The sequence below is a fragment of the Dreissena polymorpha genome, chromosome 6, assembly GCF_020536995.1.
Source record: "Dreissena polymorpha isolate Duluth1 chromosome 6, UMN_Dpol_1.0, whole genome shotgun sequence".
Classification (NCBI taxonomy): Eukaryota; Metazoa; Mollusca; class Bivalvia; order Myida; family Dreissenidae; genus Dreissena; species Dreissena polymorpha.
Genome location: NC_068360.1, coordinates 115,367,371 through 115,382,932, shown reverse-complemented (window position 1 = coordinate 115,382,932; position 15,562 = coordinate 115,367,371). Strand labels below are relative to the sequence as shown.

General features: G+C 36.0%; 2 protein-coding genes across 12 annotated transcripts in view; one reads left to right on the top strand and one right to left on the bottom strand.

Annotated features, from left to right (window-relative positions):
• The window catches only part of LOC127833809 (uncharacterized), a 104,067-nt gene that overhangs the window by 35,761 nt on the left and 52,744 nt on the right, over window positions 1-15,562 (bottom strand). Inside the window, exons 2-3 of one of the 4 annotated variants that reach the window (XM_052359261.1) lie at window positions 12,992-13,066; window positions 8,462-8,536 (exon numbers count right to left, since the gene is read on the bottom strand). The exons of the other annotated variants lie outside the window; for them this stretch is intronic. Coding sequence (XP_052215221.1) covers window positions 8,462-8,536; window positions 12,992-13,066 — 150 coding nt within the window. The remainder of the gene's footprint in view (window positions 1-8,461; window positions 8,537-12,991; window positions 13,067-15,562) is intronic. 4 annotated transcript variants of the gene reach the window in all.
• Window positions 1-15,562, top strand: part of LOC127833811 (S-formylglutathione hydrolase-like) — a 67,375-nt gene that overhangs the window by 10,715 nt on the left and 41,098 nt on the right. Inside the window, exon 8 of one of the 8 annotated variants that reach the window (XM_052359269.1) lies at window positions 143-471. The exons of the other annotated variants lie outside the window; for them this stretch is intronic. Coding sequence (XP_052215229.1) covers window positions 143-220 — 78 coding nt within the window. The 3' untranslated portion in view covers window positions 221-471. Of the gene's footprint in view, window positions 1-142; window positions 472-15,562 lie in introns of those variants that run through there. 8 annotated transcript variants of the gene reach the window in all.

Genomic DNA, 15,562 nt, shown 5'->3' with positions numbered 1-15,562 from the left:
TTTTAGTTCAAGAATGTTTTCATTAAACCATGGTTTTGGTGTACGACAAATTTTGTTTTTCTCTTAGAAGACATACATGTTTTACAAACATCTCATGTTCATCCTATGTAAGCTAATATTTGTCTCCTTATTTTCATTCCAGGGTTATGACCATAGCTACTATTTCATCGCCACATTCATCGAGGAACACATCCACCACCGCGCCAAGTTTCTCTTCTAGTGAATGACAATGCAATACCAACAGCAGTTGCATAAGCTGCACTGATTTGATTTTAATTTTATCCAGCCTCTGTTGAAACATTGGCAAAATTAAGCAAGGACGAATAAACTTTCCTACAGTATCTCCGGTCAACAGGAAGTAGTGTAATCATACGCACGCTGTGACGATTCACATGTTCTAATATTTGACGTTTGAAATTTATTGGGACACATCATGAATGTTAACGTTATATTATTTATCCTCCTTTTTTTCTTATTTAAAATATATTACTGGGCCAGCTTTCCGTATTTATCATTTTCATTATACTTGATTACTCAATTTATGATGTATCTAGTGCGAAGTCATTTCTCTGACGAAACATAGTTATCTATTTTCTCTCAGGATTTGAGGGACAACAATTTTGACATTGTAGTTTTAACAGTATTTTTAAAAATATTTTTAAATCATCGAACGAATCAAAAACGTATTTCGGATTGTGTTTGTCATTCAAAATTGTTATCTTCGATATGAATAAAATGATTCGCTACGACAGGATTACGTTTTCGTAAAGCAATGGATTAAAGTTGTCGCTAAGGTAAATAAACAAAAGTTTTTGTTTTGCTGCTGCATTTGTTTTACATTTTTTAGCAAGAAAAATATCACATTCTCGATTCGTTTTCAGCTCCACTGGCCAGAGGCCATGGGGCTTATGTCATGGTCCTGTGTCCGTCGTGCGTACGTGCGTGCGTCCGTCCGTGCGTTAACTTTTTATTTAAACATCTTCTTCTCCTAAACTACTGATTCAATTCTGATGAAATTTCTCAGGAATGTTCTTTGGGTGAACTTCTTCCAAATTTGTTCAAATTATGCCCCCGGGGTCAAATTTGACCCTGCCCTGGGGGGTCAAAAATTGAAAATTTGCTTATATAAGGCATATTTTGTGAAAACTTTAAAAATCTTCTCGTCCATAACCATTTAGACTAGGGCTACCAAATTTGGTATGTAGTGACATCTTATAGTCCTCTACCAAGTGTCTTCAAATTATGCCCCAACTTTAAAAATCTTCTTGTCCATAATCATTGGGCCTAGCGCTACCAAATTTGGTATGTAGTGACATCTTATAGTCCTCTACCAAGTTTCTTCAAATTATGCCCCTTGGGGGTCAAAAAATTAAAAAATTTGCCTTTAAAAGGCCTTTTGTGAAAACTTTAGAAATCTTCTTGTCCATAACCATAGGGCCTAGGGCTACCAAATTTGGTATGTAGTGACATCTTATAGTCCTCTACCAAGTTTCTTCAAATAACGCCCCTGGGGTCAAATTTGACCCTGCCCTGGGGGGTCAAAAAGTTGGAAATTTGCTTATATAAGGCCTATTTTGTGAAAACTTTAAAAATCTTCTCGTTGTTAACCATTGGACATAGGGATACCAAATTTAGTATGTAGTGACATCTTATAGTCCTCGACCAAGTTTCTCCAAATTATGCCCCTGGGGTCAGATTTGAGCCTGTCCCGAGGGGTCAAAAAATTGAAAATTTGTTGTATAACGTCTGTTTTGTGCAAACTTTAAAAATCTTCTTGTCCATAACCGTATGACACAGGGCTACCAAATTTGGTATGTAATGACATCTAATAGTCCTCTACAAAGTTTGTTCAAATTAAGCCCCTGGGATCAAATTTGACCGTTCCCCAGGGGTCACAAAATTGAACAAATGTTTATATTGGGCCCATTTTGTGCAAACTTTAAAAATCTTCTTGTCCATAACTATTGGGCCTATTTCTACTTAATTCAGTATGTAGTGACATCTAAAAGGTCGCTACTTAGTTTGTTGAAATTATGCCCCTTGGGACAAATTTGACCCTGCCCCGGGGGTCACAAAAATGAACATATGCTTAAATAAGGCCTATTTTGTGCAAACTTTTAAAATCTTCTTGTTCATAATTATAGAGCCTAGGGCTACTAAATTTGGTATGGAGTGATATCTAATAGTCCTCTACCAAATTTGTTCATGACTCGCAGATAACCCTCTATTGATTTTCAGGTCACTAGGTCAAAGGTCAAGGTCACGTTTACCCGAAATAGTAAAATGATTTCCGGATGATAACTGAAGAACGCTTTTTGCCTAGGATCAAGAAACTTCATAGGTACATTGATCATGAATCGCAAATGACCCCTATTGATTTTCAGGTCTAAAGGTCAAAGGTCAAGGTCCTTGGTTACCCGAAATAGTAAAATGGTTTCCGGATGATAACTCAAGAACGCTTATGCCTAGGATCATGAAACTTCATAGGTACATTGATCATGACTTGCAGATGACCCCTATTGATTTTTAGGTCACTAGGTCAAAGATCAAGGTCACGGTGACCCGAAATAATAAAATGGTTTCTGGATGATAACTCAAGAATGCTTATGCCTAGGATCATGAAACTTCATAGGTACATTGATCATGACTCGCAGATGACCCCTATTGATTTTCAGGTCACTAGGTCAAAGGTCACGGTGACTCAACTTAGAAAAATGGTTTCCGGATGATAACTCAAGAAGGCTTACACCTAGGATCATGAAACTAAATAGGTACATTGATCATGACTCGCAGAGGACCCCTATTCAGGTATTGATTTTTAGGTCACTAGGTCAAAGGTCAAGGTCACAGTGCCAAATAACGTATTCACACAATGGCTGCCACTACAACTGACAGCCTAGAGGGGGGGCATGCATGTTTTTCATTAACAGGCCTTGTTATATTTTGAGATGAGACTTTACAAAGAAAGATGCTACTATTGTATTTGTTGTAAATGTGTGAAAGGCTCTACAGAAGGAACCAGAGATTATTAACCCTTTACCAAACACTAAAAGGATTTTAAAGGTTTGTAGCTGACGACTTTATGAATAATTGTGATAAAAGGAGAAATTGCTCAAGATGAGCAATTTCTCCTTTTATCACAATTATTTCTTCCCTACCTGATCATTTCCTTCAGATTCCATTACAATTTAATTGTCGTCTGCAACCTCTTTCAAATTGGGAATGTCCAAAATGTGTCGTTTGGTAAAGGGTTAAGGCATTTTGATTCATATAATCAAATGCGTAGATTTGATCTTCAGCATCTAAAAATATGTGAAATAGAAAGAACGATTATATCTTTTGGAGAGATAACTGTACCTACGTTTTAAGCAAAGGACCTGTGCAACAATTCCCGGGCTTTTTAGTCTGTTTAGTTAACATGGTAGTAACTTTTTCTATATATAAATGCTCACCCTTCCAATTTTAAGCGCCCAGTGGGACCAGGGATAGAAAGAGAAAGTCACATGCTTGAGTACATTTCAACCCATGCGCATTGCACGTTTTTTTTTCGTATAAAAAACAGTGGAGCGATACAGGGCCATCTTGGCCCTCTTGTTTATTTCTTCTCATGTTTTCAATAGGAAAGTATTAAAAGAAACAGTTTTAAGTGGAACTATTTTTTAAGAGACACAATCAGTAGTTATTCAGTTGTCTGGAATGCTGTGTACATGTAGGAGGCTCGACAAGAATTATTATATTGTTATGTCAATTTATAATTTGTATTTGATAAAATGTGTCAACGGCATGAAGCAGGATAAAAAGAATACATGGTTGGTTCCGAGATGGAGACAGTTTATCCGGTTCGACCCGAAAAAGTAAAATAGGACTCGCTAAAGCTCGCCCTATTTTCTTTTTCTAAGCCTCAACGGAAAAACTTTCTCCATCTCGGCACCAACCATGTATTCTCTATATTATGATTTTATTTGGATGAAAGGTGATTGTACAACCATGTTGAATAAGTGCTGTGCATTGAATGGACTTGTGCATATATGAATTTCACTTCTTTAAGTTGGAAGTGGCATGTTATTTTCAAGTCAGTATTAAACCATTGTAATTAAAAAGTGATTGTTAAATATTTACCAAATATATGCCTGTCACAAATGCATATTTGCTGAATAAAGTGGGTAAAGCATCAATTGATTGAAATCTGGTTTTATTTGAGCAATATATTGGGCAATTTCGTAAACACAATTTTAACAACATAAATACCAATAATATAAACTATTTAATTGTGTTTATTATAATGTTTATAATTATATAAAATATTTCTAAAGTAAATGGTTGTGTTAAGAATCATTTGTTATATAGTGTTTATACTATAATTTCATAATTAACATATAGTAACTGAGGTAAAGTAACTGTTATATTTAACATCAACCAAAGGTAAGACTTTTCTGCTTTAACCATGTGCATAATACACAATTTAACCGTCTATTAAACACAGAGGCTTGTAATCTGTTGAAATGTATTATTTGTGTAGTTGCAGTTTGTACACGGATGCGTATGTACATTCTTTATTTAACCAAGAATACGAACCAAATAGCATAAACATAGATAGTCCCTTACAACAAAAATAAAAAAGAATTATACAGGTAGCATATGCATAATTGTAGATATAATTAATAGATACTATGGTGTCATTTATGATAATTTGTACATCAGCAATTTCATCATTCCCTTTTTACAACCAGACACCACCAATCTGCTCCCATCATTTTTCATACACAGGGTATACGGCCATTGCATATCTACATGGTAGGTACATAGAATGTCCCCATCAACAGTGAGGTGTACGATGGAGTTCTTAGCCCTACTGCACACCAGCACCGTGTCACCGGGTCCGACGCAGGCACCACGTGGTTTCTGTATGTCCAATGGCCCATAGGAGGATCAAGAGATGCTTTGGATTAAAGCTATTTTTGACATTTTTGCGGCCCGCGAAAACAGGTCTATAATAAAGTCTAGTTAATGACCTTGTTATGATTCCAATATCAGAGGGTGGGGATTTTTTTTTCATGGCTCTTTGTCAATTTTTTTCTCATTAACTTGATTTTATATATTTATTTGAATATATTGGGCTCCTAAAAAATATATATATGAAAAATACTATCCTGGGTACGTTACTTCCACCTGTGCATTTAATATGCTATTTGGACATGTTTCTATCCTTCGCTTAGAGACTCGACTGATTCAGTTCACAAATTAACATGCTTTTGTTTGACGAAAAAAAACAACGAAACGAAATAAGTGGCTAAGAACAAACAACTATCCTGTGAGTTGAATTTGGTTTAGGTCCAGAAAGGCCGAACACCAAAAAGGCCGCATACCAAAAAGGCCGAATGCCAAAAAGGCCTTACCAAAAAGGCCCTAAAGCGTACCAAAAAGGCCAAAAAATGAACCAAAAATGCCTTAAAGCAATTATTGTTATTATAGGTTTCAAATCTCTGGTTTAGGTCCTGAAAAACCGAAAACCAAAAAGACCACATACCAAAAAGGCCGAATACCAAAAATATACATAATATTAAGTAATTGAAAATGGAGTACGACATAAAACATATATGAAAATTTTTAATTTTTTTATTACAAAATATACATAATTTCATTTAATTTCAATTACATGATAATATTGTTTATCATGTGAATTCTATTTTCTATTAAATCAAAATGGAGTACGACATAAAACATGTATGAACTTTTTTCGCCTCATACGTGTCACATAAATAAGAGATCGAACGCGGTCGTTATAGTCAGATACTACGCGAAAATAGAAAATGTAAGTTTTGCCACGGACGCGCTATAGAAAACGAGTGTCACTTTGGCTCGATTGGTCATTGTCGGCTCGGGTACTACTTACATGTACCCCGGGTACTCTTAAGTATACTTACATGTACCCCGGGTACGGTAAATATACTTAATCGTACCCGGTCGATATAAAACTGTACCCAAGTATTTCCGCCCCAAATCCGATGTCGTAAAACGCGCTACCGATTATCTTAAATAAAACTTCTCTTTTAAAAAAATCTGCATCAATATGCTTTTTGAGTATGAGTTTCGATAATATAGATGCCATTTTACAGAAAAGTGACATATATGTAAATATAATTAATTCCAAAAAATAGCCGACAACGACCGATTTAGCGTTAAATTTCCCGGGTACGATTAAGAATATTTACCGTACCCGGGGTACATGTAAGTATTTAAGAGTACCCGGGGTACATGTAAGTAGTACCCTAGCCGACAATGACCAATCGAGCGTCACGCACTTTGTATTTGTTTGTCCTCTGTATAGAGAAATTAGAAAGGAATATTTTAAACGATATTTTTGAAGGCGGCCAACGTTAAATAAATTTGACATTCTAATGCAGTCGACTAATAAAAAATACATTATAAACTTTGCTTAATATATTTTAATGCTACTGAAATGCGTAATAATATAGACAATCTGATATAATTGTTTATAATATCACATAGAATAAAGCATTTTTATTTCTTTCGGTTTAAGTCTTCTGAATTTAATGTAGCAAGTTTTATATCGTTAAAAGTTAAGAAACTATTTTAAATGCACAAGTAATTATCAATAGGTGCCAATAAGTGTCGTTTTACACCATATGAGGGCGTTTTACTAATCCGTTATCAAAACAGATGCCGCAAACTGTGAATGACCCTTGACACTTGGATACCCGGTCTGATTAGCGAGTTGTTTTTGTACATGCAAATTCTTTCAACTTTTTATGTTTTAAAAATGCAAAAAATAGTTTAAGAGGAAATTAATAATGTATAATGATATATTATGTTCTTAATTATATGTGTAAAATATAATAAATATTTGTCCTTTAGAAGTCACTAGTCCATATGCGTATATTTATTTTATTGTTTAACATAGAAATCAAGAATAACGTTGTACACTATATATTGTGTATGCTACTTTTTGACGACATTAACTATGTTATACGATTATAACAATGCTCATACCACAACACTCACACAATATCAACACACAACAAATTAACACTCGTGAAGAAATTCGTATAATTTACACGATTTAAAAACACTATATTTCAAACGCCAAATAAAGTCCGATATACTTACAAATACAATGACTAAACAAAGCAACTACTATAGACAACTTTGGCACATGAACGGGTTATATATTTCTTCATTTCTTCATTATTTTTTTATCGAGTGCACCGGGATTGTCTCCCATATGGCCATCGCCCCCAGAAAGACGTGTTAGTTGGTTACGGGGGATAGTGCACAATACAGGAGAAACCCCGTTCCAGAGGTGACCCTGGGTCTTTTAGTGCCCGGTGTATAGCACCTAGTACACTGCACCTCGGTTTAACGTCTCATGCGAAAGACGAGTTAGTACCTTAGGTGCAGCTGGGGATCGAACCAGCGATCTCTGGATTGTGAAGTCAGTGTGTTACCACTGGACCACGGATCCGCCACAATTATTATTTCTCAATAACTCTGGATCTTATATATATATTTGGCCGCCACGTAAGTTTACAACACCTTCATTACTCATTGTAATGGACAACTAACGAACAACTGCATCGAAAGCTGACAAAGCCTATATGTTGTGTACTCATCAGTTAATATTGAGATATAGTCCGTTGTGTCGATATCGTATCAATTCGACATACCGACAAATGAACCATTTTCACCTTTAAAACCAGTTGCAATTGTCCGAAATAATGAAAATCATTCATGTTGAAGCGGATCATTAAAAAAAGTAGTTGCAGTGCCTGAGAAATTTTTTTTTTCAGCATTTAACAAAAAAAAATTAAATACGCGAGCGCACATGGCAATTTCTTGCACAATGATTGCATTAAAAGTATCCGCACACATAGTGATCGCAGTAAGCTGTTCCAGGCAATACACGTAGTTTTAATTCAAAGTTTCGTAGCACTTTAATTCCTGATTGTGAATATATATTGATATGTACAATTAAAACAAAAATAAAGGGTAATTTGAACGAGACAAATGGTTCAATGAGTAAATGTACTTAGATGTGTTGTCTGACACTAATGAAGTGCGTTTTTATTGTTAAATAATTGAGTATAACAACTGTTGTTTCAAACTCCAAGAGATTGCGAAAAGACAAACAGATCTTAGTTTGTAGACAAATCACGCTTTGACAACGATTTTGAAAGGATTAACAAGAAAATAATGTATTCAATCGATTTCAAGTTTGTAACGCTTTATAAGTGTATCAATACAAAAACTATGATTATTCGTAAAAAAATAATTGTGTAACGTATGAAGTGTTATATTGCTCTTAATTTTTACAATTCTTTTATTTATTAAAATTGGACACAAAAGTTGGACCATTGTCAATTCGTCAATCTTTGAACATTGCCTGTATTGTTTAAATATGCATCGTGTTATTCAATGTCAGTGTTTACACATACGCGCATACCTTTATGTAAATTTGTTGTTTCCTCTTTAACTTCAGAAGATTCTTGTATTTCCGTCGAATATATTTGCACAACATCTGAAAGAAAACAAAAACTATTAATAGAACAAGTATATTTCAAAACCACACAAAGTCCGGGACAGCATGCAGTTTAATGGAATCGACAGTAGTAAATAATATTTTTGCATGTGTGTATTATATATAATGGGTTGTCGGTGTGTGCGCACAGGTCAGACGTATGTTTTTGCTCTGTGAATATTGGTGTGATTTAACGTGTTTAAAGTGACGATAACTTCCGAAGATTGTAATTGCTAACTATATAAACTATACAGATTATAACACCTTGTTGAATTGAGGAAATTGTGAAAAGTTAGTGGAGTATTTAGGAAATAAACTTTCAACTAGTTTAAATATTTAAACTGCATACAGAACAAAAACAGTGTGCACCTGCATAAATAGCCGCTGGACAGTTACATGTATCGATAATCGGATTAACAGACGGTGGACAATGGTCAACACAATACCTAGGTAAATATTAACCACTGTCTACACTAGTAGTGTGTTAGCTATCCCAGTATTAATCGAGGAAAACTATTAAAATGGGTGTTGATGCAGTAACATTTCGCATACGGATTGGGTCGTTTTTGCCATCGAGAAGGCATAGACAATCGAAAAATAAACCTGGAAATAAAGACAAACATTATTCCCCGTATGTGAAATCATCGGACATCCACTTACGCGTCTTTGCCTCCAGCATATGTATTCTCCTTATACTACACTACTACGTGGCCGCCATGCATGCAGCCAATTTTGTGGCAACCCTTCCGTTAGCAGGTAATAGCATGTGCCAGTTCATGGAAAATGAGGCTTACTTTCCAGCATGTTCAAATAGTGTAACATCAATCCACCAAGCTAATATTGGTCTACCGCACGCTCCCTCGCAGGTAAACCTTGGATTCAACATTAAGGAAACTGTGCTTTTATTAGCAGGAGACGTGGAACTAAACCCCGGCCCAACGGAACTTGACGCGATTCTCGCAGCTATCAAGTCATCAGAGGCTGGTCTTTTGAACGAAATGAGGTTGATTCGCGCAGAAATGTCAGAAATTAAACATGATGTCAACAATCTTAAAGTCGAAAATACAACTTTACGCGGTAAAATAGGTACACTAAACACGAAATGCGAAAACACAGATACTCGTATTTTTGACATTGAACGCAACATCTCCGATGGGCAGGATCTTACAGAAAACCTGCGACTTGATGTTGACCATTTGCATAACCAATGTGACGAACATGATGATCTTATAAAGTCTCTCCAGGAAAATATCGAATCTTTAAACCGTAAAGCGATTGCGAGTAACATGAGGATCTTTGGATGGCACATTGACCAAAGGCTTGATGAAAAGGAGCACAAATCAAGAGCAATATCAGACATACTTAAGGTCGCAAGCCCAACCACAAACTGGGTTCCTGATGACATTAAACGTATTCAAGTACTTAACAGCACTAAAGAGGGCTACCCTCCTTTTGACCATTCTCACCTTTCGATTTGAGGACGACAAGGCACGTGCGTATAGAGGTCGCGAAGAATTACGCAAGCAAGGCATTCGCATAGGTGACGACCTCACGAGGACCCAGAGAAATACACTAAGTTCCCTTCGAGAGCATGGCAAGTTTGGCTACTTCTATGAAGGGCAGCTGCACGTAAAAGATATATTACAACAGCCTAACTCGCAACGCAGAACCGTCACCGGTAGACGCAAAGCCCCACCGACACCCATCGACGTTGACCAAAATGTACATGATGTGGATGACATCTCCGAACATGTAAGGATGGATGGGGACCAAATCACTTCCATCAACGAATAGGAGGATGGTCAAGGCCTATCTGACAATTATTCGGACTCGTTAAATGTGTGCTGCTGGAATATTGAAGGTCTATTACCAAAATTAGAGTTCTCCGATTTTATTGATTATTTAAAAACATTCACAATATTTTGCTAACTGGAAACATGGTATGAACATGACCTGAACAGTTTGAATAGTTTTCCGGATTATGTTATGTATGCAAAAAAGTCACTTCGTCTCCAAAATGTAGGTAGATCTATGTCAGGTTTTTGTGTGTGCGTTCATAACTCTCTTAAAAACTTCGAAAAGTTTCGATAATATAGATGCCATTTTACAGAAAAGTGACATATATGTAAATATAATTAATTCCAAAAAATAGCCGACAACGACCGATTTAGCGTTAAATTTCCCGGGTACGATTAAGAATATTTACCGTACCCGGGGTACATGTAAGTATTTAAGAGTACCCGGGGTACATGTAAGTAGTACCCGAGCCGACAATGACCAATCGAGCGTCACGCACTTTGTATTTGTTTGTCCTCTGTATAGAGAAATTAGAAAGGAATATTTAAAACGATATTTTTGAAGGTGGCCAACGTTAAATAAATTTGACATTCTAATGCAGTCGACTAATAAAAAATACATTATAAACTTTGCTTAATATATTTTAATGCTACTGAAATGCGTAATAATATAGACAATCTGATATAATTGTTTATAATATCACATAGAATAAAGCATTTTTATTTCTTTCGGTTTAAGTCTTCCGAATTTAATGTAGCAAGTTTTATATCGTTAAAAGTTAAGAAACTATTTTAAATGCACAAGTAATTATCAATAGGTGCCAATAAGTGTCGTTTTACACCATATGAGGGCGTTTTACTAATCCGTTATCAAAACAGATGCCGCAAACTGTGAATGACCCTTGACACTTGGATACCCGGTCTGATTAGCGAGTTGTTTTTGTACATGCAAATTCTTTCAACTTTTTATGTTTTAAAAATGCAAAAAATAGTTTAAGAGGAAATTAATAATGTAAAATGATATATTATGTTCTTAATTATATGTGTAAAATATAATAAATATTTGTCCTTTAGAAGTCACTAGTCCATATGCGTATATTTATTTTATTGTTTAACATAGTAATCAAGAATAACGTTGTACACTATATATTGTGTATGCTACTTTTTGACGACATTAACTATGTTATACGATTATAACAATGCTCATACCACAACACTCACACAATATCAACACACAACAAATTAACACTCGTGAAGAAATTCGTATAATTTACACGATTTAAAAACACTATATTTCAAACGCCAAATAAAGTCCGATATACTTACAAATACAATGACTAAACAAAGCAACTACTATAGAAAACTTTGGCACATGAACGGGTTATATATTTCTTCATTTCTTCATTATTTTTTTATCGAGTGCACCGGGATTGTCTCCCATATGGCCATCGCCCCCAGAAAGACGTGTTAGTTGGTTACGGGGGATAGTGCAAAATACAGGAGAAACCCCGTTCCAGAGGTGACCCTGGGTCTTTTAGTGCCCGGTGTACAGCACCTAGTACACTGCACCTCGGTTTAACGTCTCATGCGAAAGACGAGTTAGTACGTTAGGTGCAGCGGGGGATCGAACCAGCGATCTCTGGATTGTGAAGTCAGTGTGTTACCACTGGACCACGGATCCGCCACAATTATTATTTCTCAATAACTCTGGATCTTATATATATATTTGGCCGCCACGTAAGTTTACAACACCTTCATTACTCATTGTAATGGACAACTAACGAACAACTGCATCGAAAGCTGACAAAGCCTATATGTTGTGTACTCATCAGTTAATATTGAGATATAGTCCGTTGTGTCGATATCGTATCAATTCGACATACCGACAAATGAACCATTTTCACCTTTAAAACCAGTTGCAATTGTCCGAAATAATGAAAATCATTCATGTTGAAGCGGATCATTAAAAAAAGAAGTTGCAGTGCCTGAGAAATTTTTTTTTTCAGCATTTAACAAAAAAAAATTAAATACGCGAGCGCACATGGCAATTTCTTGCACAATGATTGCATTAAAAGTATCCGCACACATAGTGATCGCAGTAAGCTGTTCCAGGCAATACACGTAGTTTTAATTCAAAGTTTCGTAGCACTTTAATTCCTGATTGTGAATATATATTGATATGTACAATTAAAACAAAAATAAAGGGTAATTTGAACGAGACAAATGGTTCAATGAGTAAATGTACTTAGATGTGTTGTCTGACACTAATGAAGTGCGTTTTTATTGTTAAATAATTGAGTATAACAACTGTTGTTTCAAACTCCAAGAGATTGCGAAAAGACAAACAGATCTTAGTTTGTAGACAAATCACGCTTTGACAACGATTTTGAAAGGATTAACAAGAAAATAATGTATTCAATCGATTTCAAGTTTGTAACGCTTTATAAGTGTATCAATACAAAAACTATGATTATTCGTAAAAAAATAATTGTGTAACGTATGAAGTGTTATATTGCTCTTAATTTTTACAATTCTTTTATTTATTAAAATTGGACACAAAAGTTGGACCATTGTCAATTCGTCAATCTTTGAACATTGCCTGTATTGTTTAAATATGCATCGTGTTATTCAATGTCAGTGTTTACACATACGCGCATACCTTTATGTAAATATGTTGTTTCCTCTTTAACTTCAGAAGATTCTTGTATTTCCGTCGAATATATTTGCACAACATCTGAAAGAAAACAAAAACTATTAATAGAACATGTATATTTCAAAACCACACAAAGTCCGGGACAGCATGCAGTTTAATGGAATCGACAGTAGTAAATAATATTTTTGCATGTGTGTATTATATATAATGGGTTGTCGGTGTGTGCGCACAGGTCAGACGTATGTTTTTGCTCTGTGAATATTGGTGTGATTTAACGTGTTTAAAGTGACGATAACTTCCGAAGATTGTAATTGCTAACTATATAAACTATACAGATTATAACACCTTGTTGAATTGAGGAAATTGTGAAAAGTTAGTGGAGTATTTAGGAAATAAACTTTCAACTAGTTTAAATATTTAAACTGCATACAGAACAAAAACAGTGTGCACCTGCATAAATAGCCGCTGGACAGTTACATGTATCGATAATCGGATTAACAGACGGTGGACAATGGTCAACACAATACCTAGGTAAATATTAACCACTGTCTACACTAGTAGTGTGTTAGCTATCCCAGTATTAATCGAGGAAAACTATTAAAATGGGTGTTGATGCAGTAACATTTCGCATACGGATTGGGTCGTTTTTGCCATCGAGAAGGCATAGACAATCGAAAAATAAACCTGGAAATAAAGACAAACATTATTCCCCGTATGTGAAATCATCGGACATCCACTTACGCGTCTTTGCCTCCAGCATATGTATTCTCCTTATACTACACTACTACGTGGCCGCCATGCATGCAGCCAATTTTGTGGCAACCCTTCCGTTAGCAGGTAATAGCATGTGCCAGTTCATGGAAAATGAGGCTTACTTTCCAGCATGTTCAAATAGTGTAACATCAATCCACCAAGCTAATATTGGTCTACCGCACGCTCCCTCGCAGGTAAACCTTGGATTCAACATTAAGGAAACTGTGCTTTTATTAGCAGGAGACGTGGAACTAAACCCCGGCCCAACGGAACTTGACGCGATTCTCGCAGCTATCAAGTTATCAGAGGCTGGTCTTTTGAACGAAATGAGGTTGATTCGCGCAGAAATGTCAGAAATTAAACATGATGTCAACAATCTTAAAGTCGAAAATACAGCTTTACGCGGTAAAATAGGTACACTAAACACGAAATGCGAAAACACAGATACTCGTATTTTTGACATTGAACGCAACATCTCCGATGGGCAGGATCTTACAGAAAACCTGCGACTTGATGTTGACCATTTGCATAACCAATGTGACGAACATGATGATCTTATAAAGTCTCTCCAGGAAAATATCGAATCTTTAAACCGTAAAGCGATTGCGAGTAACATGAGGATCTTTGGATGGCACATTGACCAAAGGCTTGATGAAAAGGAGCACAAATCAAGAGCAATATCAGACATACTTAAGGTCGCAAGCCCAACCACAAACTGGGTTCCTGATGACATTAAACGTATTCAAGTACTTAACAGCACTAAAGAGGGCTACCCTCCTTTTGACCATTCTCACCTTTCGATTTGAGGACGACAAGGCACGTGCGTATAGAGGTCGCGAAGAATTACGCAAGCAAGGCATTCGCATAGGTGACGACCTCACGAGGACCCAGAGAAATACACTAAGTTCCCTTCGAGAGCATGGCAAGTTTGGCTACTTCTATGAAGGGCAGCTGCACGTAAAAGATATATTACAACAGCCTAACTCGCAACGCAGAACCGTCACCGGTAGACGCAAAGCCCCACCGACACCCATCGACGTTGACCAAAATGTACATGATGTGGATGACATCTCCGAACATGTAAGGATGGATGGGGACCAAATCACTTCCATCAACGAATAGGAGGATGGTCAAGCCTATCTGACAATTATTCGGACTCGTTAAATGTGTGCTGCTGGAATATTGAAGGTCTATTACCAAAATTAGAGTTCTCCGATTTTATTGATTATTTAAAAACATTCACAATATTTTGCTAACTGGAAACATGGTATGAACATGACCTGAACAGTTTGAATAGTTTTCCGGATTATGTTATGTATGCAAAAAAGTCACTTCGTCTCCAAAATGTAGGTAGATCTATGTCAGGTTTTTGTGTGTGCGTTCATAACTCTCTTAAAAACTATGTGTCACATATTGATACCCCACACAAATTTTGTATGTTTTTTAAAAAGTCCATTGTAGCCACAACAAAAGATTTGCTTTTAATCTTTTCTTACCTACCACCAGACAATTCACCATCGTATGAAAATGAGCGCTTTTCTGGCATTAAATACCTCGAATATGCATTGAGTGAGCTACCCCTTAATTTAAACGAGTACTACTTTGTACTTCTTGGTGATTTAAACGCAAGAACATCAGATCAGGCAGACTTTATTGTTGATTTTTCTTGGGAGAAACTACCAATACTTAGGGAGTACGATGGCGTACTATCCAGCTCATTTGACAAACGTAATTCAATGGACAAAGTATGTAATAGTCAGGGCCAATTTTTATTACATTTTTGCATTTCAAACCATCTGCTTTTCGCGAATGGTAGACTTGGTG